Source organism: Chelonoidis abingdonii, chromosome 25, assembly GCF_003597395.2.
Source record: "Chelonoidis abingdonii isolate Lonesome George chromosome 25, CheloAbing_2.0, whole genome shotgun sequence".
NCBI classification, from domain to species: domain Eukaryota; kingdom Metazoa; phylum Chordata; order Testudines; family Testudinidae; genus Chelonoidis; species Chelonoidis abingdonii.
In genome coordinates, this window is record NC_133793.1 from 8,664,119 (window position 1) to 8,689,325 (window position 25,207).

Sequence of the window (25,207 nt, forward strand, 5' to 3'; positions counted from 1 at the left end):
TGAGCGCTTTTTACGTACATCAAAAACTGTTTAAAAAATCCATAAGCAGTCATTGAAAGAAATGAGAAGCAAGTAGGTTAGTCAGCTTTACAAGTATGCAAAACCGCAGCATAATTCACATTTCTACTAAAATGCCAGTCCTGCCTTTGTTGCAAAGAATCATTGTACAATGGTCACAACAAATGACCAATAAAAAGCAACTTGGCAACAAACAAAGCAGATGCAGGCATCCAAGTTTATACTCCCAGAGGAGGCATGCACTTAACACCTCTCGTTAGTAATCCCTCGCTGCGTATTTCCTTTGAGTCATTGGGAGCACAACAAACCAGTGCCTGGGCAAGAGCTAGGATATTAAGAGTTAAAGCTGCAGCGTTTTCCATTATTGGCATCTTATTTAGGATGGAGATGTGTGTGGCAAGTGAGTCTCTCATGCTCCTTTTTAATGCTCACTATCCTTGTACAGTCCTGAATGTATTTATAAGTCACATCACCAGCATATGGGAGAGCAGAGGTCTGCATGGTGCTGCTCTGCCAGAGGAGAGGGAGAGTAGAAAGTCTTATGTACCTTTGTGAGATTAAAATGCATATATTGCTTAAGCAGCAGCAATGCAATTTCTCCTCCCTTCCCTCACTGTGACTTCTAGGAACGACAGGGTTCAACTTCAATGCCTTATACAGTTCTCCCTCCCTTTGAGAAAGTCAGTTGGGGTTTCATTTGTTCTGATGGTTTTGTGAGATAAACATCTGTCCTTTGGAAATGAGACTGAGACCATCACCCCCCAACGTACTTTTATGCAGGCGACTTACCAGCCATCAGGTGATAACTTTCAATCACTACCAGTCTGTGTTGGATTCAGACCGAAACTTTGTGTTTGAGACAGCCTTTCACATGGAAACTGACTCGTAAAGCAACTCCCTTATCTTCAATATCTATTTCTACTCCTGTGAGTAATTAAACAACTAACCTTGGTGAGTTAGAGGGGAAGCAGACTATATCATTTTGATGGTATGGCTTACCCATCTATTCCCATCCTTCATATGTTGCTTATCTTAGATGGCAAGCTCCATGGAACAGGAATTTTGCTGTACCTGTGTGGACAGCGCTTAACACTCTGTAGGATATTCTTGAATACAAATAATACTTCAGCATGTACATTCAATCCCCAATGTAGCCAATCTGGAAGTTCTACCACTAGCCATTTAAGTGCAATAGGATTGGGAGTGGTCCCTGCCACAGGGGGTTAAAGGATAAAATGAAAGATGTGTAATAGCAATATTTTTAATACAGCTTTTAAATCTGTTTTTCATGCACTATACTAAGAAGGATGGTAAACCCAACAATTCTGGAAATTTTCATTTAAAACATGCTGAGGAATCCCCTCTGTTGGGTATTGTATGGTAATATCCTGAGGATATCCCTTCAGGTAGCTGAGCAGGACTTTGGAACAAAGGGCTGCTCCCAGAGAATCCTTCGCAGCCTTTACTCTGAAACCAGTGCTAGTCAGGATGAGACTCTGGGAGTTGAGTGCTGTGTAATACCGGCATGGTGGAGACATGATGGGTAAAATTTAGTCATAGACCTTACTACCAAGTCTCTACTTTTATTTCAGGAGCTACCAGTAACGGGAAGGGGTGTGTGAGACATAGAATGGATAGTACACCTACTGGTACCCTTTGATATTAATAACCTGTTTCTCTTTCACAGGCTGGAAGTGATGGTGAAAGCATAGGAAACTGTCCCTTTTCCCAGAGACTCTTCATGATTCTGTGGCTCAAGGGAGTAGTGTTTAGTGTCACAACCGTTGACCTGAAGAGGTAAGAAACATTGTTTCTCTGTCAAATGTACAGTAGCTTCATTTCTCAATCTGATGTGTTTAGGTCTAAGGCTTCCAAATTTTACTTAGTACACCTTATTTCAAACATGACTGACTTCTTGCAGCAATCACTGTGCCATGGGTATATTCTCTAAAGCACCTATGGTTGAATACTTACTTGGTGGTGTATGTCACTGCATGATAGTTGCAAGGTCTTGCCCAGTTTGTTCTCTCATCTGTTTACATTATTGAAAACCAGCTTTAATGTCTGGTGATGGCTTCTGTAAAGCTAACTCATGGGAAGACATGTTAGTGGATGCCGCCTTAACTGAACAAGTAACATAGGACACTGATTTAAACAAGGACTATAGATAACTGGCTTATGATCCAGACACAGTTTGAGAAGCCGATTCAGTCTCTGTCCGTCATGAACAAATTCCTATATTTACTTACCTTTTTGAGATGTGGAGATTGGTCTCAACGTCTCAGTTACTCCTATATTTTATTTTTTAATGTGCTGTGCATGCTTGATTATTTATCTGGAAAACTTTTGCCATGCACAAAGGCTTAGATGATCAATGCTTCATTAACAGACCAACCGTATTCCTGTGTGAGACACTTAATTGTATGTGTGTGACTAAATTATCTCACATGACACACAAAATGTAGCCCTTGTCAAATTTTCAGCAAAGTTTCCCCTTTTTGTTTTCCAGCTTCATTCCCAATTGAGTTAATATCTTTTATGCCCTGAACCTCAAAGGCATTGTCCTTTTAATATTAGTGGCTCAACACCATTCAGGTTAGTGAGACAAACACAGGACAGTAACCTAGAATCAAATATTGTATCCGTGAGCTCGGAGAGAAATATGCACTTGCTTGCCTAAGGCCATCTGTAGTGTATTCTGTAAATAGGATACAAAATAAAGTACGTTATGTCACACAGATCACTTCATATATTCCTGGCCCTTATTAACAAGGGGTGACTGGAGTATATCTTAGTGGGAATTATATGATCAATGACACACAAGAATAAATGGACACAAATCGAACATCAGGAATTGTAACATACAAAAGCCAGTAGGAGAACACATCAGTGTCCCTGGACATTCTGTAACAGATTTAAAAGTAGCTATACTTGAACAAAAAAACTTCAGAAACAGACTTCAAAGAGAAACAGCAGAACTAAAATTCATTTGCAAATTTAATATGATTAATTTGTGGGCTTGAATAGGGACTGGGAGTGGCTGGCTCGTTACAAAAACAGCTTTGCCTCTCTTGGAATTGACACCACCTCATCTATTACTGGGAGTGGACTACATCCACCCTTATTGAATTGGCCCTGTCAACACTGGTGTTCCACATGTGAGGTAACTCCCTTCTCTTCATGTGTCATTATGTAATGCCTGCATCTGTAATTTTCACTCCATGCATGTGAAGAAGTGAGGTTTTTTTTTACCCTCAAAAGCTTGTCCCAAATAAATCTGTTGGTCTTCAAGGTGCCACTGGACTCCTTTTTGTTTTTGTGGATATAGAATAACAAGGCTACCCCCCGATACATGATCAATGTGGTTATAGCTTCCTTAGATTTCCAGCATACCTGAACGTTTGTATTGGGTGACAGTGAAAGTTGGAAGGCCTTTCTGTGCCAAACCACACAGAAAATCACTCAGTATAGTTAAATATTTTGTCACCAGGTACACACTCTTAATATTTCCTAGAACAGATGAATTTTTCCTATCCAGTTTCTTTAAAGAACATACTAATAGGTCTCTTATAATACTCACTTTCAGTGGCTAATTGTATTGCAGGATAATCTGGGTTGAAAGCAAATGTTTATCAATTTGGTTAACTTTGAAGTGGCAGAAAAAGAGAGAGCCTATGGCATTCTAGACTTTAATATTAATTACAAACTTAATTTTTCCTATTTGGAGTAAAGAACATAATGTATTGTGTTCGCCTAAGAGTAAAACCAAAGAAATATGTGGCTATTGCTGTCAGAGCTTTTTTAAAAAGTCTGGCAAAGAGGAGGCCAGCGTGAGACATCCTGAACTTTATTTCTAATAACAAACTAGTTTGATTTAGCTTTTGTTGATATTGCCAGCATTGGAACAGAAACCTTTTAGCACCACAGATTGAGGTTAACTCCATACTGGTAATCCAGTGTTAGGTATTTACTGTTCCTCCATACAGCCATGAGACAGGACACATTTAAAAGAAAAGTCTTTATTTGACATGACTGCATTTGTAGCAGTGTTATAAAGTTCTTTTGGGCTGGATAGGATTTCCTTGTGAACAAAGGTGTTGCTTCCAATTCACACAAACTACATGTATTGAATCTTCCATTTAACTCTGTGTGGTTTGTGGACCCTCCAAAACAGACTTCAGGCTTCTACAGGGTTTTAGCTTTGGGCTCCCATTGCTTTTATTGATTGCATGCTTTAAAAAATCCAGTGCAACTTCTGGAAAAAAAATTAGAGGACCATGTTAATAGAACCATTATGTATTTATAAGCATGAGAAGTATCTGGGTCACTTCTACTCATGTCAGACATGTAATTAGAAATGCAAAAGGTTTCTGTATACTTTTCACATCTGGGCATTAATGGAAAGAAAATTCAGGTTTAACTTGATTGCAAGAGGTTTAAATTATCCTGTCTCCATCCTAATAAGTCTTTCCTTCTAATTCTCTAGGTTTTGATCTAGAGGAAAAAATACAAAGCAGATTCAAAACTGAGAAATAGGATTAGAGTAAAGCAGCTGGAATTTTGTTTTGTACCTGAACTTATAGTGATGGAGGTGTGCTCTGTGATAGAGGGACACATCTGCAGTTGCTACAAGTAATTAAAATCTTGCATAGAGGTTAAATCTTTGTGTAAAAAAAAAAAAAGTTCGAAATAAGGCTACAGAAATGCACATTTTGCTGTTAACTTGTTGATCAACGTGCCTGGATTTCCATATGCCTAGCAGTAGTGCCACATGGCACATAAGAGTAGTTGAATGTTTTGATTAAATTGGAGCCTTATTTACATGTAGGTTTTCTACCATTTACCAAGATAAGAACGGGTGCTGGCATTTTGTCTCCATATTTGTAATAGTGCCATTAGGAATGGCTTCCAGGAATACAGTATTCAGTGACTATCATATGCTCTTATACTTTTATCCCCCCAAGTTTAACATGCTGTACATATTCTTAAGCTTCATTTTCCAAACTTTACTGCTCCTGTTTTGTCCCATTATGGACAGCCAGAAACTTGTTGTGAAAGTTAGGTGCTAAGAACTTTTCACTTATTAATTTATCTCACTAACCTAGAAATTGTGGGTATACTTGCAAACCATCCTCTTGCTTGGCAGTACAGTACAATTTGTATACAATAGCAGGCCTAGTTTGCAATAACTAATTTTTGACACTGTAAGGTCAGTGTTTGGCCTTAAATGAAAGATCTACCGGAGCTCTAATTCAATTCTGTAGTTGTCTTAGCAGGTCATGGTTTGGTACAAAAGTTCACAAACAACTAACTTTGGGACACACCAGAAGAACTGAGTCTTATTTGATTTACTTGTATGATGTGTATTTTCCTTTCCTAAATTGTGTTAAATATAGTACTGTGCAAACAAAAGAATATTTTGCAGTTTTCAGTTCAACTATTAGTTACTAGGGGCACAAGAGAAAATATGCACACAGACTGAATTAAATGAGACATGCCAGCATTTCAGTGAGACCATGCATTTCTTGCTTCTATGCAGTCAAAGACAGAGGCTCTATTCTTTCCCTTTTCAGTAACACAACTTTTTATGTGCAGAAATTTAATTTGTTCTGGTGACTGGAGCAGGACTGCAGTGTAAAAACTGAATCTTGTAATAAAATTCAAGGCAAGCATGTGTTCAGTTTCATTTAGAAATCCTGTTTGGGAGCGTTAGTTTACACTTGAGATTCTATTTTTAAACTATTCTTCAAATTTATAAAACTGACACCCAATCCATAACTAACTTCCACCCCTAAACGTTCAAGGACTGCCCATAAATAATAGCCTGTGTAAGGTGGGGGAAAGTTTCCTCTTTGCTAATGTATTTATACCAGTGCTGCTTGGAGATTTGCTTCAGCATGTGGCAGACAAACACCACTCAGTCATGCTAACCCACTACCCTGGCTTTTACTGTACTATTCAACTTTAAGGGCTTGTATACACACAGAGTTGTTCCTGATTAACTCTGTGTGTGGAGAGTTATTCTGAAGCAAGAGTTCTGGAATAAGTATCTAGACTTGGATATGATTAGGAGCAAGCAGCTTTTGTGCTTTAAATTCACACCTACCATAGTCCATGTTAACGTTCGAGTGCAGACAAGGTTACTTTCCTAACGTGGTAAATAGCCAAACTAGATTTCAGTTGTCACCAGATAATTAAATGGACAAATTGCTCTTAATAAGGGTTTGTCTACACTGTGCTTTAGACAAGTGTAGGGGTGTAAATTCTAACTGGCCCATGTGGACCCTGCTAGTGCATGCTAAAAGTTTTTGCTTATGTGCATTAATGTAGTCCTGTTTCAAACACGTGGGCCAGTTAGTGTGCAACACATTGGTACTCACTAGAAGTTGCATCCCAGCTGGTGCAGAGACAAGCCCTAACATAGATCTGAGCTGTAAACTTCATATAGCCCACACCTGCAAATCAAAGTAGAAATCAGTATTTTTAGAAGCTCAGTGAAAGAGACAAAATAATTTTTTAAAGGTTTCTGTTGCAGCCCCTAGGCATAATATATGCTCAACCAATTTTCATTCTAATTTTCATATAGGGGCTAATACTGGGCCATCTTGCTATCCAGTCAAGTCATTTATAACCAAACTGTTTTCTGTAATTTCTGGGATACAGCTTTTTAAGCACACCATTGACCTCTTATTCTGAACATCAAAGGAGTAAAGGGAGGCCATGTGACCTGAGAAGAGTCTGATAAGCTCTCTTTAAGGACGTGCCACTGCATTCATAGGGTACCTCTATTTGTAGCTGGGAAGGTGCTTCCCAGTTCAGGTAGGCAGATGTACTATCTCTCAGGCGAGTTCACTAAAACCAGTGTAGCCAGGTATAGCACAGGCAGCAGCACCCGCTAGTTGCTGAAGTACAAACTTGCCTAGTACACTGGGTACGTGCTTGCTCAACTGGCCTGAGCCACTGCCCATACTGCACCCAGCTACCCTGCTCTCAAGTGCACCAGCTCGAGCAGAGCTCATGCATGTCTGTCTGCCTGAGCTGGGAAGCATGCTGTTAGCTGCAGTGTTAGACATACCCATAAATAATCAAGTAGTGTTTGAGGCTGTGGCTTGTAAGATAAGCATGAACTAATGGTAAGCATAGCAAACTGGGCTATAACTCCTGCATTCTATTCCTGGGTCTGTGCTGGCTGACTTGGACCTTAAACTCTTTGCCTGTTAGCTCATTTGTAAAATGGAAGGAGGCAAACAGCACAGCCTTTGAGGTTTTGTTTGTAAAGTGCTTTGAGACCCTTGAGTGAAATGTGCTTTGTTGAGCCAATATTCTAGGCTGCACAGGTGTCTATACTTTATTCCACATGCTTTGTTTTCATATGTCAATTTTATTTAAAGACAGTGCAGCTAATAAACTAGTTTAATGTAATTTGAAATCATGTAAAAACCTTCCCTTTTGATATTTCATTAGTGTGAAGTCTTGTCTGTTTCTGAAATTAAACCTTCTGCTTGAGAGCATTATTGCAAGTCCAGTGGTTTTGGCTGCATTTGTTTAAAATAAAAATTCCTGAAAAGGAATGTTATTTAGTCGATGTGCAAAATTGGAAGGGAGCCATGATGACTTCCTGCAGTTGTTGCGGGTGTACAGAGCTGTATTTTAATACAAGGTTAAGGTAGGAACTGACTCGCAGAGCCCTCTGGCGTAGAACAAGGGGTGGGGGGGGCAAATGGAAAATATTAATGGCACTCTGCAATGAGTGAGAACTACTTGGAAAATGAAAAATGCCACACTTGCCTCAATATCTGACTTTGCCATCTTTACTAAAATACCACCAGACTAAAAGTGGATGTTAATCTTAACACTGAGATGTTTGCGGACTGACAATGACGTTCAGTTTTGCATGTAATTTCAGCTGCATGTAATTCATACGGATGCTTATAGCATAAGTACAAATGATCCTGTGTGCATCTGCCAAAGCATTAGAGCCTTTTTATGGCTATTGCTACTTCCTCTGTTAAGATTTGTGCTGTAGCCAGCGAATGAAACCTAGCATGTCTTTTTAATTTTGTCGGAATTTACACTGTCTCAGATTGCTGCAGTACTAACTGGTAACTATAGGTATGCTTGATTAACTACATTTTAAAGGTGTTATCTATGCACCTCTGTGCTTTTCCACACCAGTTTGAAACAATCTTCTTTCCACTTATTGCTGCTATCATAGTTTTGTTGATCAGTGTGGACAAGGGTTTTAGTTTGAGAATCATGCTATAGATACACCCTAAAATCATCTAGAGCATGAATATAACCTCAAATTCCTATTTATGCTTGTCAGAGAAACTGTTCTGGACCATAAAGAATCACTGGCTGCAGTCCAGGATTTAACTTCCAATATAAGACTGATGAAGAGTTGACACATAGTATTGTAATTCGAGTTTGAGTTAAGACTGCAACAATAGCATGGAAGTATTGAATTCCATGGGGGTTTCTTATAGGAGAGTATTTGAAGGGAGCTATTTTTAGATGATTCAGAGCCTGGATCCTTTATTCTCATCCCCTGCCTGAACTTCTCAACTTCTGCACTCAAACATTAAATGTCCCTCTGCTTCCCTATGTCTGATGCTACAAATGAAATAGCAGATGTGCAAACACACCTTGTGTTGAAAGGAATAAATTACGCAAGTCAGAATGAATGTGAGTGGATGGATGCACATGAGGCTGGCACACAGCTTTTAGATGCATGCCTGCAATGTCGCATGCTGTCACCACTCCACCACTACCAACTAAGGGAAAAGGAGCAGCAGCCAAGTGCCCATAAAATAAACTAGCTAGGCTTGACAAGAAATACAGCATGAAAGGCATTGTGGGTAGACACCCCAGAAAGCAAGAGGTGTCACCAAATGTCTTTTTATAAAGATTTAATTTAGAGACATTGAAGCATTTAACTTGATGCCTTGCTCATGCCTATTGAATCCAAGTACTTACAACTGTGCCAGTCAGTGATGTCGTCCTCTTCCCCCCCCCCCCCCCCCCCCGTGTAATGGTTCTTGCCAGGAAAATCTTTCTTTCCTCAATATTTACTTAGAGGGAAAAAAGTCACCTCCTAATCTTAGATTGATAGTAGGGCATGCTTTTCTCCTTACTGCATGGCTTTTTTTGTTGGCAAAGAATGGCATGTGTGGTGGTTTAATTTATATCCGTTAGGAAAGATTTGGATGTGGAGAAGTAGAGGTATTTGGGATGCATGCAGGTTGCTCCATGTACCAACATACATTGAGGGTAAAACAGACCTGAAGGTGAGGTAAGAAATTACAACCCTAAACATCTCAAAATAACTATATACAGTAGAACCTCAGAATTAAACACCAGAGTTATGAACTGACCAGTCAACCACACACCTCATTTGGAACCGGAAGTACGAAATCATAGCAGAGACCCGAAAACAAGCACAAACCAAAACTGCAAATACAGTACAGTACTGTATTAAGCGTAAACTACTAAAAATATAAAGGGAAAGTTTAAAAAAAGTGATAAGGTAAGGAAACTGTTTCTGTGCTTGTTTAATTTAAATTAGAATGGTTAAAAACAACATTTTTCTTTCTGCACAGTAAAGTTTCAAAGCTGTATTAAGTGAATGTTCTGTTGTAAACTTTTGAAAGAACACCCATAATGGTTTGTTCAGAGTTACAAACATTTCAGAATTACAAACACTCTCCTTTCCTGAGGTGTTCATAGCTATGAGGTTCTACTGTATTCTACTATTCCTGCAAAGGAGATCTCAAAACAGCTAATTAAGAATTAAAGCAAATTTTGAAGAACCACAAATCCTTTGAGATTAAAAACTTTACTAGTATAATTCTCATAAAATTGCAAGGCATTGAACTCCCTTTCATACGCTGTTGCTTACTGAAAGCACCGTTGCACCACTGAAGCTCTTGTTAACTCTACTAGGGGGGGAGAGCTGGCACAGAGAGCTTGGCCTCAGGCAGTACCTCTATGATCAGAGGTAGCATTGATAGCTGGGATCATGGCTGTACTGTGCTCACTTGTTCCTTTTAAAATTGTTTTTATCACATTTGCATCACACCATAGGAAACCAGCAGACCTTCAGAACTTGGCTCCAGGGACTCATCCACCCTTTATTACCTACAATGGTGAAGTGAAAACAGATGTGAACAAGATTGAAGAGTTCCTTGAAGATGTCTTGTGTCCACCCAAGTAAGTGTTGTGGGGAAAATGTATTTGGCAACAGTAACATGGTGTCTGACCTCAGGGTTGTTGGTGTTGCTTTGTTTAAATTCCTGTTTATGGAGAAGCTACCTGCAATAAATAGTGCAAGTACTAGTGCTAACCAAGTTTAAGATGCTTCCCATATCAACAAATGAAAATCTGAATCTTTATAATATAGATTGAGGCCTTAAATATTTCAGCCAAAGCCCATATTTTTTATAATACCCATTTGTTTAGGAAGAAATCAACGTGGAAGTAGGCTAGAGATTATCTGTAATCAATGGTTACCGTTCTGTACATGCATATTGGAGTCTGAATATTTTTCATTTTTGGTGGTTGAGGGTGGGGCTGTGTGCTAGAAGGGAGGCAGGGTACGAAGGCCATGCTAATAAGATTGTACTTGTGTGAGTGAAAATGGGGCCCCACTTCACAGAACTATATATCAATGCATTAACATTAAATCTTTAGGAAAACCTTTGCAAGATTTGTATTTGCAGACATTCTTCTAGAAGTAAATGACATGGCATTTAGCCTTTTGGTTAAAATGAAAACTTTATTTCAAGTAAAGATGGTAAATGTCAGTGACTTGCATGTTTTCCATTAGAAAAGTTTTCCTCATTCCTTCCTAGTTTATTGAATAAGAAAAAGGATAATCTTGTATAATCATTGCAGAATCAATCATATCTATGTGCATGTTGGCAATAGCTGATTTTTGCAAGACTTTCTGTGGCTTGGGCCTGTCTTGCTGCACACAATGATATGCTCCCCGCTTCTAAATGTGCATGTGAGGCTAAGGTTGAGCCTTAAGCCTGTCAAAATTGTGATGGAAAGATGTGAATACATCTTTTATTCATTAGGTTATATAATGCGAGAGCAGGAAACTGTATCAAGTACCCTTTAAACTCCAACTGGCAGGTTATGGTGCTGATCAGACATGGGTAGTCTCTTGCTAGCTGAGCGCGCACTCTCTCTCTCTCCTCTGAGCCTTCAGGAAGAGGAAGGATTTCTGGAACGTCACATTTTTCTTCCCTTGTTAGGAATCTTGAGGTCAATGACCATTTATCTTCTGGGACAGATGGTTTTTAAGTTACACATTTTTAAAAATGTCTCCTTTCCCTTAGGCTGGCAGGACTAACGGAGCAAAGCAGACTGTGTATGGCTGCCTATAATTATTCTACTGTGTATAGAACCCAATTTTCCATTCACAGAGCACTGGATTGCAGTGATAAGGGGGGCAGCTTTCCACTGTAGTCCCCCTCTGTTACGTTAAAAGCACCATGTGCTTGATTTTATATGCTTGCTCCAGAAAGCAGAAATATGTAATTATAGTCTCTACCCTAGGGTGGTGTAAGTGAATCTGAAGCAGGACTTGTCCGGTTCTCTACAAGTAAAAAATTCATTTGGACAGATAATGCCTTATGGACAGTCAAGTACAAGTCTTCTCTCTTTTTTCTAAACATACACTTTGCTTTTAAGAGTGTTTTGAATTGAATTAACATCTGCAATCATTTTAATATCTTTTTGGGATGACAGGCACTATGTAGATGTAAGAGTAAATGAACTGAGGTATTTCTATCTCACATAGGAAAGGGTCAGAAAGTTAAGGTTACAAAAAGTCTGTTTCTTTAAGCTGAGAACTGTTAACATCAAACATTCCAGTCAACCTTAAGCTGTTCTTGGAATAGAAAAGAGCCATTGTGTCTATTCAGTCATCTGAAAAAAGGAAGGTCAAAAGGGATTGATCAATTACCAGTGAGATTGTTTTACTGTACACTAAAAAAGCGGTCTCTTGTTGATCAGAAAGCAACTTTATTTTTTAATCTAATTTTTTTTCTGGTTGGATTTTACGTTGTAAACCACTCTTGAGTCTTGAACACTGCAAGTGCTCTTCTTACCTACTGTGTGAACCCTATGTATAATCTGCAGAGTTTTGCACCGATTTAAGAGGAGTCATGGGAGAGTTAGTGGTCTCCAGTTAAAGGTGGGCTTGAGTAAAACCCAGGATCTCAACCGTCAACTCTGAGGGTGTTCAAAGTCTAGGTTAAACTTCTGTGAATGGCCTCTCTGTGTATAATTGGTTAAATCAGAAACTGGGATCCGAACTTTGAGGTAGTTGACATCAGAGCTGGGTTGAGCTCATCCTTAGGTTATGTCTACATTGCAATGAGAGATGTGACTGCAGCACATGTAGACACTGAGATAGCTTCGAACTAGCTAGCTCAAACAACAATAGCAACAACTCCTCTGCAACCCCAGCGCTGTGGGTATGTACTGAAGTGGCTTACTTGTGCTGCTGTCCATACTGCTGTGACTTCATCGCTTTTGTTTTTTGAACTAGTTAGATCAAAACTAGTTTGTATATGTCTGCATTTGCTGCATTCACACCTCTTATTGCAGTGTAGACATACCCTTGGTCTTTGTCTACACTAGCACTTTCCTCAGCAAAACTTTTGTTGGTCAGGGGTGTGAAAAAAAATAGCCACCCGTCCTTCCTGACTGACATGTGTTTCACTGACAAAAGCAGCATAGAGAGGCTACACAAGAGAGCTTTTAGCACCACAGCTGCAGTGGTACAGCTGTACTGCTGCAAGGTCCGTAGTGTAGACATAGCCTAAGGGTATGTTTACATTACCCGCCAGATAGTGATCAATCTATCGGGGACTGATTTCTTGTGTCTAGTGTAGACACGATAAATCAATCTCCAGTTGGTCTGCCATCAACTCCTGTGTACTCCACCATGACGAGAGGCGGAAGTCCACCCTGCGCCATGAGGACGTGAGGTAAGTCGACTTCAGATATGTCAACTTCAGCTATGCTATTCTCATAGCTGATGCTGCGTATCTTAGGTCAATCCCCTCCCCCCGCCCCAGTGTAGACCAGGCCTAAGTCTCAGTGGATAGTCCACAAAAGAAGGGATCTGGGAATGAAAAATTGCTTTAAAATCCCTTATTTTGATACTAAGTGACTAGTAGGGGAATCCTCTGGGGAAAAGCAAACGAGTGGGTGGTGGTATTGTGGGAGTGCATTGTGGACAACTACTGATTTTTGGCCCTCTGTACATAGCACTGTTGGAAGGGTTCCAAAACTCACTTCATAGTTCATTTAAACTAGTTGACTAACACTAGACAGTGACAAATTCTCTTCAAAACACTTCCCATACATCAGTATTACTGTTTACTTTGCACAGAGATATTTGATAAATATGCCTAATTGCTTAACATGGTTTCCATAAACCATTTTCAAATTAGTTTTGACTCTCCTGATCAAATTACATTACAACAGAGCTTAGTAAGGTTTTTTTAATACAAGACTAGTCATTTGCTATCTTGTGGCTATTGGTTTGGGAGATGAAAGTTGAAAAGAAACTACATATATGGCAGTTCTAACCAACTGAATCTCAGTTGAGTAACCAGTATCATTTGGGAAGAGAAACATGGAAAACAAACTTTTTTAGTATTATAAATGTAATTTGTATCTAGCCTCACTATAGGAGGCAGGCAAGTAATACATAATATGACCAGATTTGGTTCATATTTTAGAGAAAAAAATAAAAAAGCACTAATACCTAAAATCTCTAAAATAATAAATATTAAATATAACTTCAGCAGAAATCTAGAAAGTTAGTCAAAATGTACATGTTTCAAGTAACACATTGACTATTCCAATTTTCATGTTTAGGAAGAGTATCAGTGCAGTCTTGACTTAAATAAGTACAAGTTTACCTGTCATTAACTAGACAAGAATGAGCACTATTCTTTGTTCAATGTAACTGACATAGCAATATTCAGGACCAGCCTGAGGGGCGGGCAATCAGGTTGGCTGCCTATTGTTCCACCACTCAACCCCCTTTCCCCCAACTCAGGGCACTCTAAACATCCTGGGGCGGGCCCTGACAACATTGTTTGTATCAATCAAGAAATTCCAGTTACATAGTGACAAGGAACCTTTGAAAAATATTAGTGCTTCACAGAAAAGAGCAATAGGACAGATCCCAGTGTTCAAAAGAGCAGTGTATTTCCCTTTGCAAAGGGTTGTGCATAAACATTTTTGTTTGTAAAGCTTAGCTGGGCATTTTATAGTCTCCTGATCTTTACAAATATGTAAAGAACATAAAATGTTAAAGGTCTGCTGGTGAACAGGTAACTAAAACCCACAGCCAGCTCAGAAATCCAAGCTTTGTGACCCTCAGTGTAACTGGATACCCATTTTACATGCTGTATATAAGTTTTTTTTCATATTCTCCAGTGGAATTGGCAGGTCCTCTGGTAATCCTTATCGCAGAAATAAGCACTGAAGTTCTTCAGAATTCCAGGTCTTGACTCATGTTATAGATAGATGTCACATTGAGATAAGGGGCACTTGGGTTAAACATAATTTATTTATTTTTTTAAATTCCTTGCATGTTGTTGATACCAATTTAAGTTAATAAAATTGAGTTTTCCTTTCACTGTTTATACTGTTCAGTATTTGCAGATCACTGAGGTTTAAACTGAAAGTAGAACAGCCAGTTTCACATTTGGCAGTAAGTTTCATTTCTAGATTCTGATTGAACTGCTTCAGTGCAACATTGCAAATGTTTTAATCAACACAGTTTATTGATATTTGTTCTAAAAAAACACTAAACATTTCCATTTGGATCTTGTAAACTTAAATTTTGGGCCTGAAAATGAGTACATTGTGTTTTGTTTTTGTTTTTGTTTTTTTTAATAAGATGCACATAATATAGAACAATGGTTTTCAACATTTTTCATTTGTGGACCCCTGTGAAATTTTGAATGGAGGTAATGATTTCTTTGGAAATCTTAGACATAGTCTGCATACCCCACGGGTCCACTGATCACCAGTCAAAATCCACTGATATAATGTGGTGTTAACCTAAGTAGAGTGTACACATTTCTTTGCCTGCTTAATGCTAATAAATACATGGCTGACTGGTCATATTGTTTCTGCTGAACATTGCAGTAGAACTGTTACTGGAATATTTGCCCACAAACTATTGCATCTTTCTGCTTAGGTACTTAAAGCTTTCACCAAAGCACCCAGAATCAAACACTGCTGGAATGGACATCTTTGCCAAATTTTCTGCATTTATCAAGAATTCCAGACCAGAGGCCAATGAAGGTAGGAGACCTCAGTCCTGTAATCTCTTGTGCCTGGTATTTCATTGGGTTGTGGGTATGGCAAGAGCAGCTGTCTTTTTCTTTCATTCTTTGTTTCTGGCTTTCTTTCATTTTCTCTTTTTGGTTCTTTTTTCTTTCTCTTTGGTTTTTTCTTTCTCTTTCGTTCTTTACTAATTGTTTTGTACTATTTCCCCCTCTCTGTTTACATCTTTATTCGTCCTTTCTACAAGGTAGAACAGGGTATGGTAGAGGTTTTGTGTACAGGCAGCACTGTTGATGTCCACAAATCACTTCCTTGAACTAGACATCTCTTTAATCTGATTTTGCTTTCTTAAAGTCCAGGGCTACCCAGATCACCTCTGAGTGTGTTTCAACTTCATAAAGACACTATTTCAGGGCAAACTAAGGTATTGACGACAGTTCTGAGGGCTACACATGTAAGGTGGAACAGCACTACTTTCACTCTGTCCTCATCCCACAACACTTAACCTCACTTCCTTTTTCCTCCTGGGGGCAGCCAATGTCAGTTACTTATTCTGGACTAATTTGATGGTCCTATTAATTGAGGGGTTTATGACTTGCAATTAATTTGTTACTATTGGTACCATTAGTGGACCTGCCCCTTAATTAGTGGTGCATTTTAGGGATGTAAAACACACAAGCTATTTTAGTTTGTAATGGCTGACTGTAAATCTTAAATCCTGTTAATCAAAATCTCCATGATTGAGTAGGTGGCTTTTAAGCTTTTGAGTTAATGATCTCAGAACCAGTGACTGAATCTACCTTGAGAGAACCAGACCAGTTAGGCTGTCTAGTCAAACTGACTGTCTAGTGTTGTAAATGCCCATTTTGGGAATTTAACCATGACATGCAATTTCTTTGAAATGTGCAGTGATGCTCAACTTGCCCCCATGCAGCCTCCCTGTGACATGCGGTAAACTGACTCCATAGATAGTGCATTTCAACATCTGACTTTTTAGTCAGATATACACTAAACTTATGGGCGTCTTGGTCAGCTGGCCACGCTTTTAAACTGACAATGTTCCTTTATAGTTCATCACATTTACTTTGAAATATTCTGTGTATTTAGAGACTTATTCTACCCTGGAAGCTTACTTTGGGTTCCCCGGTGGCAACTACTGGCCTAATACTCAGAGATGCTAAATATCTACAATTTCTGTTGATTTCATTTGAGGCTGTTGGTGCTCAGCACTTCTGAAATTCCAACCCAAGAGCAGTAGAGGCAGACTTTGGCTCTTAAAACTGTGCACAAAAATTCATTAGAAATGGACCTGGACAGCATTAGTAATTTATTGAAAAGCAGAGATGTGAAATGCATTGATTTCCTGTCCATGATAAAGTTAAGGACTTATGCGTAAAAGCTGAGTTTTAATTAACCTTTAACTCTGAGAATGAGTGTACTTTCCCATAAACTAGTGATGAAAGTGTTCAATGCCTTCCTGCAGTCACCTGAAGGCCTCACTCCCTTCCATCTTCAGAATCCACCTTCACTCCCTTCCCCCACTGCTATAAGTTTCCACTTTGAGTGCTGTACCACTGGAAACTGGGTAGCATTTTAAGAATTAAAATGATCATAGGCTCATTAATATTCCCTGCAACTTTTCTCAATCATGAAATTAAAGTATCAGTTTAATATTAAACATCTTTAAATTCACATTTCTTTTCCTTTCTATCTTGTATCTTGCTGCTGCTTGTTTCAACCTCTGGTTTCTCTGAGCAGCTCTTCCCTAGAGCTAACTCTGGTCTAGATCCTTTGTCTAGCAAATACAAGCTGCTGTCATCCCAATTGGTATCCTGCTGTTCAAAGGTCAGTTGCATCCTTTACATCATCCAGGTAGCCTCTGCCAGCTGGAGGCTTGTAAATCTAACTTGCATACTCTGCCACTGTGGCAGAGTTTTTTCATGGGTTATATTTTTAGGTGAAGACCACAGAAATATCAAAAGCCACAAGGGGTAAATAAAATGCAAATACCAGTTACAAAAGACCAAGAAATTAGGCTGGATAAGTAAACAATCTTGTTCACGTACTTGCTACCAATCTATATGCCAGCGCATTAATGAGCAGATGTCTGATAGCCCCTTACAATTATTGATACTCCAGTGCACTTACTGTGCTGTATCTGGACTATTAGTGTGGTCTGTAATCAATTGCATACACTTGTTTTTTAAATATCTTTTTACCCTTATAAAATAGACATTAATTTTTAGGGTATGTTTTCAAACTTGCTGGATAATGGCATAATACTAGCTCATGACTTCTGTTACTAAACACATGCTGGCTTCTGTTTATTGGGGTTGACATCTAAAGAGGAGTGTTGTTTTTTTTTTACAAGAGACACCAAATCCTGGTTAAAATGAAGCTGCTAAGAAACTCTTGATAACAAGGATGGTTACTCATGCCAGAAGACTGACCAGATTTGAAAGTGTGTATTAGAGAGTAATTTATTTACTATTAAATAGTAGAAGCTATGTGGTCCTCTGACTGCTTTAACTTCGAGTGCTGACTGCTGCTCAACTATCATTTTAAGTAAAACTATATCTATCTCTTGCTTTGTTGCTGCCAGGAATAACCATCTATCCTCACTAACCTCAAAATGACATAACCAATCCGGGCTAAAGGCACAGTGGATTGTTCAGTTTGCATCATGTAGACCTCAGATTAAATTACTTATTGGTAAATAAGAACTCCCAGTTGCAAAGCGACCTTCTGCCCCAGGGATCTATTATAGCAGCTGTGTTCAAGAAAACAATATTCAGAACAGTTCTGCTCTGTAGTGTCTCCCTGATGGATTTTGTTGTTGTATGTCTATGGACTCTTAGCTGTTACTTTAAAGTATCATTTAATTCAAGATACAGGATTCGACAAAAGGATTTCAGCATTTCTAAAGAGAAAATCCTAGTTAGGCAATGCTACATTCAAGCAGCATTCAGTTGAAATACACCCATGATTTCTTAAAACTCCAGTAAAATTTGGAGTTTGTTTTATTACTTTAAACTGACCCCTGCAGCAGAGCATATGTAACCAGCGCATCCCTGTGTTAACATGAGTGTTGTATACAATTGACACCAACCAATCTGTGTACTTTTTGCACTGCACTCTGTGAAACTAAGGTACATAAATATCTTGAAGTAAATAAGGTTTCTAAAATCTGTTCCAACAGCCTAAGGAGCTACTTAACAAGCAAGGCTATGGTTTTTAAATGATTTTTTCTTTGAAACCATAAAGTGGCAGGTCACAGGACTAGCTGCATTTGTCTCCTTGGACTCTCTCAGTGCACCCTCTCAGGTGTCAGTCCCAATGCCTTTACCTATCCTGGGTAGAATTCCACAGTTATCCTGCTCCTAGGTAGGGCTCTGCACTACAGTACTCTGTGTATTGAGAGTACTTACTCAGCAGGTCAGACTGAATTCTGGCATCTACTGTTCTTCCTGATCAGCCTTCTGAAAACCAAAGTATTGTTTGTTTTTAACAGTAGGAACAAAGCATTTAGAGAAAAGGGGAGTTTAAAAATCTAAACGGGTCTCTGTCTTATCTAAAGTCTTATTGTCTCCTGATGGTAAGCTAAGTAGCCCTACTTCAGACATCCCCGGCATGTGTCTGCATGTCAATCTGATTGCCCCAGCTCCCCACCATCTCCTGAGAGGGAGACTTTTCAAACTGCTATAATCCTTTTGATCATCTGGTTCCCAGGATTTTCCTGTAATGGCATTGTCTCTTAACCCTCCAGGACTTGTGGAGAAGTGGCTTATCTTTGAGTCATTGTTTCCTTCCTAGTTGTTTTCCTATAGCTACCCATTAAACTAAACCAGTGTATTCGTATTGTAAACATTACAATAACTAGGTCAACATATAGTAGTAATAAACTAGAACAGAACAATTCCATTTCTGCTATAAAAAGCTTATCAGCATTATAAATACTGTCTTGGTGGAGAGACTGGTTCTAAACTTGCTCAGATGTCAAACTTGCCTATAAAATGTATAGAAGTTTTAGCTGGGTGAAGTGAGGGGTGGGGGAATCTTGTTAAATATCTATTTATACTAATCACCTGAACGTGCAGTACCAAATTTCACATAGAACTTAATGGTGTTCAAAGATTTTCAGCTGCTTTGAACTAGTGGTGGGGGTGAACTGCAAACTTCATATCTGAACTTTCCCAGCATTCAGGATGTTCAGATCCAAGGTTTTGATTTACACTTATTTCATTAGCTTGCATCTTTTTAAAAATGGTATAAAGCTTTAACCTTGCCACGTGAAGAGTAGATAGCAATATTTGGGAAGCGCTGCTGCTTTCTGATAACACCCTAAATTTTGAGATTGACAAGCCATGAGCAATGCAGGATTGGACCCTTGAATCATCAGAGGAATCTTATTTTATTTTTAAATGGTTGTTGCAGGATAATGTAAGTAAAACACACACTTCTACTATTTTTCTGCAATGTTTACATTTAGAAAAGAGATAAAAAATTCCTTCAATATAACCATTGTTGTAGAATTAGGTATGCTTCAGTTTTATGGGCTATACTGCCCTCTGCTGTTGTCTTTGATTCATTTGCTTTATCAAGAGTTTAGACTTATCTGCATGAGAATTGCAACAAATTTAACATGTGCTTTCAAAACTGAGATTACCGTGGCTTAACCAGGAGATCTTTAGCGACTTGAAACTCCAAAAAAAAAAATCATACAAAAAGCGGAAACAAGGTCAAATTATGAAGGATGAATATAAAAATACACAAGTGTGTGGGGAAAAAATTAAAAAGGCCAAGGCAAAAAAAGAGATTAGGGTCAGAAAGGGTAATAAGAAAACATTTTACAAACGCATTAAAAGCAAGAGAAAGACCAAGGACATGATGAGCCCATTACTCAATGTAGAGGGAAAGACAATAACAGAAAATGCAGCAATGGACAAAATGTTAAATGCCTTTCTGGTGTCAGTCCCCCCCCCCCCCCCCCAAAAAAAACTTAGCAGTGATTGGATAATTAATATTGTAAACATCAGTGTAAATGGGATACGATCTAAAATGGGAAAAGAATAAGTTAAGAATTATTTAGACAAGGTAGATGTCTTCAAGTTGGCGGCATCTGATTAAATGCATCCTAGAATACTTAAGGAACTGGCTGAAGAGATGTCTGAGCCATTTGCAGTTATCTTTGAGAACTTGTGGAGGCTGGGAAAAGGGCAAATATAGCACCTGTCTATAAAAGAGGAATAAAGATAACCCAGGGAATTGTAGACCAGTCAACTTAACTTCAGTACCTGGAAAGATAATGGAGCAAATAATCAAGCAATTAGTTTGTAAGCACCTAGAAGATAATAGAGTGATAAATAAGTCAACATGGATTTGTCAGGAACAAATTGTCAAACCAGCTTAATATCCTTCTTTGACAAGGTAACAAGCCTTGTAGCTAGGGAGGAAGTAGTAGAAGTGATTATATCTCTACTTTTGATACTGTATCACATGACCCTCTCATAAACAAATTAGGGAAATATAGCTTAGATGCACCTACTATAAGGGGAGTGGACAACTGGTTGGAAAAGCATAGTTAGAAAGTAGTTATCCATAGTTCACAGTCAAGCTGGAAGGGCATATTGAGTGGGTCCTGCAGGCATCTATCCTGGATCTAGTTCCATTGAATATCTTCATAAATGGTTTGGATAATGGCATAGAGAGTACATATATCAAGTTTGCAGACAATACCAAGCTTGGAGGGGTTGCAAGCACTTCAGAGGACAGGATTAGAATTCAAAATGATCTTGACAAACTGAAGAAGTGACCTGAGGTAAATAGGAAGAAATTCAATAAGGACAAATGCAAAGTACCACACTTAGGAAGAAACAATCAGTTGCACAAATACACAATGGGAAATGCCTGTCTGGGACCCAGTACTACAGAAAACGATCTAGGGGTTATAGTAGATCACAAACTAAATGAGTCACCAATGTAATACTGTTGCAAAGAAAGTGAACATCATTATGGCCTGTATAAGTAGAAGAATTGTAAGCAAGATCTGAGAAATAATTCTACTCTTCTCAGTGCTGATAGGCCCTCAACTGGAGTATTGTGTCCAGTTCTGGACACCACACTTCAGAAAAGATGTGGACAAATTGGAGGAAATCCAGAGGAGAAGAAAAAACGATTAAACCTCTAGGAAACAAGACCTATGAAGAAAGTGAAAAAATTGGATTTCTTTAGTCTGGAGAAAAGAAGACTGGGTGATGGTGGGGGACATGAAAATAATTTTCAAATACATAAAATCTTGTTAGAAAGAGGACACTGATAAATGTTCTCCTTAACTACTATGAGGAGAGGACAAGAAGTAATAGCCTTAAATTGCATCAAGGGAGGTTTCGGTTGGGCATTAGGAAAAACTTCCTAATGCTAAGGGTAGTTAAGCACTGAAACAAATCACTTAAGGAAGTTGTGGAATCTCCTTTCAGTGTAGGTTTTAAAGAACAGATTAGTCAAACATCTGCCAGGGATAGTCTCGATTATACATAGTCCTGCCTCAGTTCAAGGGAACTGGACTAGATGACCTGTTGAGGTCCCTTCCAGTCCCATGTTTGTGTGATTCTGATTTAGTTAAATCAGAGTAAATCTTATGAGACTTATTTCGGTTAGGAACAGAATGAAGATAAAATGACATAAGCCATTCTTAAATGGCAAATAAGTGCCCACCTAGTGATTTAACTAAACTGGTGCAAGCTTGTATTTAGACCAGACCTTAGATAGCAATAAACCCTTACAGGGTGTATTTTAATGACTTAAAGTCATGTCAAGTTGACAATAACAAGGAAGAACTAAGAGTTTGTCTCCATGGAAACGGGCACTGAAAATAACTAAATGAGCTGTTAATTTTACACCTTCAGTTACTTGAGTGCATAGGTAGGTCCACACTACCCGCCAGATCAGCGGGTAGTGATCTATCAGCGATCGATTTATCGCATCTTGTCTAGACGCGATAAATTGATTCCCGAACATGCTCCCACGTCGACACCAGAACTCCACCAGGGCAAGAGGCGGAAGCGAAGTCAATGAGGGAGCTGCGGCCGTCGATCCTGTGCCATGAGGATAGGAGGTGAGTTGAAATAAGATACATCGACTTCAGCTACGCTATTCTCATAGCTGAAGTTGCATATTTTACATCATCACCCACCACCCCTGCCCCCCCATGTAAAGCAGGCCTATGTCTGTGTGGATGCACTTGTTCTGGAATAGAGCCCTATTCTGACGTAGGGTTCTCTTATTCCAGAATAAATGCATCCACACAGACATGTGCTGAAGATGTGAATTACAGCTGATTTAGTTATTTCTGTGCCTGTTTCCATGTAGACAAGACCCAACATTAAACTTCAGTTTGTCCTGTTTTGGTAGGTAGCACAGATTTCAGCTAAGTGTATAATGCTACCAGCTACCACTAAAGTTGCTTTGATTGACTTTGCCATAGTAGCCGTGGCAAAGGAGACTGAATGTCTATTTCAGTGTTTTGGCACTGCCATGGGTATCACAGCAATGCAAATTCATGTAAGCAGCCTTAGTGGTATGTAGGGCTACATATGTGCCAAATAACTATTATAAAGTGCATCTGATGTACTACAGTAGGTACAAGGAGATAGGTTGGGAATTTTGTAGAGAAACACTTCTTTCCACTTAATATACAAGTCCTGAATTCATACTTTTCTTAAAACATGAATTGTAAAAAAGATTGTCTATAAACTAATCATTTCTCAGTGCATTACTGAGGCGCTTTAAGCTTAGCGAATTCTCTTGCATTACATTGCATCAGGAAGGGGATGCAAGAACCAGACATGCTTCCTGTATAGATATCATTAGCGAATAGATTGATAACTCTTTGAATACTGCTTTGTGGCTTTCTTTCCTTCCTCTTTATTGTCCTCGTATAAACCTATATTCCTTTCCTGCAGCTTTGGAACGTAGCCTCTTGAAAACTCTGCAGAAACTGGATGAGTATCTGAACACTCCTCTCCCTGATGAGATAGATGAGAACAGCATGGAGGATATCGCAGCTTCTACCCGCAAGTTTCTGGATGGCAATGAGATGACGTTAGCAGACTGCAATCTGCTACCTAAACTACACATTGTCAAGGTTAATGATTTTATTGGGAGGGACCACAGTCATTTCAGTTTTGTTTCTTATAGTGGATATAATATACTAGAAAATAATAAAAGTAAAAGTTAGAAAAAATGTACAAGGTCCTGGATCCCATCCCTTTGCAATGAACGTGGTAAATAAGGCTCAGTACATATGTCCTTGTTAAGTGTAACCACAATATTAACAGCATTGCATAATAATTTAAGGAATGATTCTTGAAATGTCTGTGAAACTTCTGTGCCTACTCTAGTTACAGTGAGACCTAACAGATAACTAGGATACAAGGATTTATGGCCCAAGTCAAGCCAGGTTTTAATGTGCTGTAGAAACAAGGCAGTCATGAGACTTTAAGAAGAGAGAACCATATGACTACAGTTTTTCCATGTTTCATTAAGCATGTTTTTTCTATCTGTATAGAAAATGGCCTTAGTAATACAAGTAAATTGCACAATGCCAAATATAAGACCAGAGGACAAGTTAGACACACTTGAAAGATCTGGGTGATGGGAGAGGATAACTGCAAAAATGAAGATTTTTCTTTATTATCATGGTCTAACTTCTGTTCCCCTTCTCTTGCACTGTTCTAGGCAGGCTCACACTGCACATGGAGACCCAGGCTCAATGTATATGCCTGGCTGTAGCAGTAGTTAATCTGTAGTACTAGTTTGCTCATTGTCTTCGGATAAACTGAAGTATAAAGTGTGCTACTGGGTCCACATACATACCAGAAGGGCAAGATCTACTGATTTTGATCTTTAATGGAAGTTACATTGTAGGGTTTATAATCTGTGAGGTTAGTGTGACAAAGAATGCAAGAATTGATGTAACATAAAGGACATGAAGTAGTCATTGCATATTTCTTTATTTTTTTTTGTTCTAGGTGGTTGCCAAAAAGTATCGCAATTTTGATATTCCCAAGGAAATGGCAGGGATTTGGAGATACCTGACCAATGCCTATAGCAGGGATGAATTCACCAATACTTGTCCCGGAGACAAAGAGATTGAAATAGCTTACAGCGATGTAGCCAAGAGACTCACTAATTAAACAGCACTTGCAAAAAGATGACTTCTCACATATTCCATAACAGAATGCTTCTCCTAACAGACTGCTCTTTTGCATATAAAATAAGTTTATTTTGCATGAATTTGCAGTTATTCAATGTTATGTTGGATAGAGCAGGTACAGTAATTACCTAAAATTTGCAAAACAGGAGTAATGAGGCTTGTTTTTCTTTACCTTCTTTAGCAGCAAATATGAAGAAGCAAATATGTATCATTAATACAATCTGTTTAATGTTGCATTGGGGTACCTTAGACATCCCAGCATAAAGGGTTATTTTCCTCCACTCCTTTTCTTTTATCTATTACCTGTAGCTAAAACTTGCAAACTTTTGGTCCATTTCTGTGTAGACACTCTTTTGAAATTCACTAATTGGTCCACAATGTTCTCTTGGTATATAGTACAAGAAATATTTATGTATTTTGGAATTTACTACTTCTTAAAGATCTGCATGTAGGATAAAATAGTTATCTACAGCATACTGATCTGTACCTGCTTGTCTATCCCAGCCGTATACCAAAGGATCTTATTTCCAAAAAAGCCTTTTGCAGAATACTTGGCAATATATTTTTTTAAAAAAACAAGGGAAAAATACTGTTAAATAACTGTTGGATTACAAACACTCTTCCACTCCCTTTGCCCCCCCCCCCCCCAAA

General features: G+C 38.7%; 1 protein-coding gene across 1 annotated transcript; it reads left to right on the top strand.

Annotated features, from left to right (window-relative positions):
- The first annotated feature begins 1,699 nt into the window (after positions 1-1,699).
- Positions 1,700-25,207, top strand: CLIC4 (chloride intracellular channel 4). The gene is made up of 5 exons (XM_032789525.1): positions 1,700-1,815; positions 10,102-10,227; positions 15,254-15,360; positions 23,304-23,485; positions 24,372-25,207. Exons 1-5 carry the CDS (start codon positions 1,760-1,762, stop codon positions 24,534-24,536), a joined length of 636 nt encoding a protein of 211 aa, XP_032645416.1. The 5' UTR covers positions 1,700-1,759; the 3' UTR covers positions 24,537-25,207.

What these genes read in the sequence shown, in the direction of transcription:
- CLIC4 (XM_032789525.1), top strand. Translation starts at nt 1,760, where the DNA reads ATGATTCTGTGGCTCAAGGGAGTAGTGTTTAGTGTCACAACCGTTGAC. An exon ending in ACAACCGTTGACCTGAAGAG is followed by an intron (nt 1,816 to 10,101) that starts GTAAGAAACATT and finishes ATCACACCATAG; the next exon opens with GAAACCAGCAGACCTTCAGA. An exon ending in GATGTCTTGTGTCCACCCAA is followed by an intron (nt 10,228 to 15,253) that starts GTAAGTGTTGTG and finishes CTTTCTGCTTAG; the next exon opens with GTACTTAAAGCTTTCACCAA.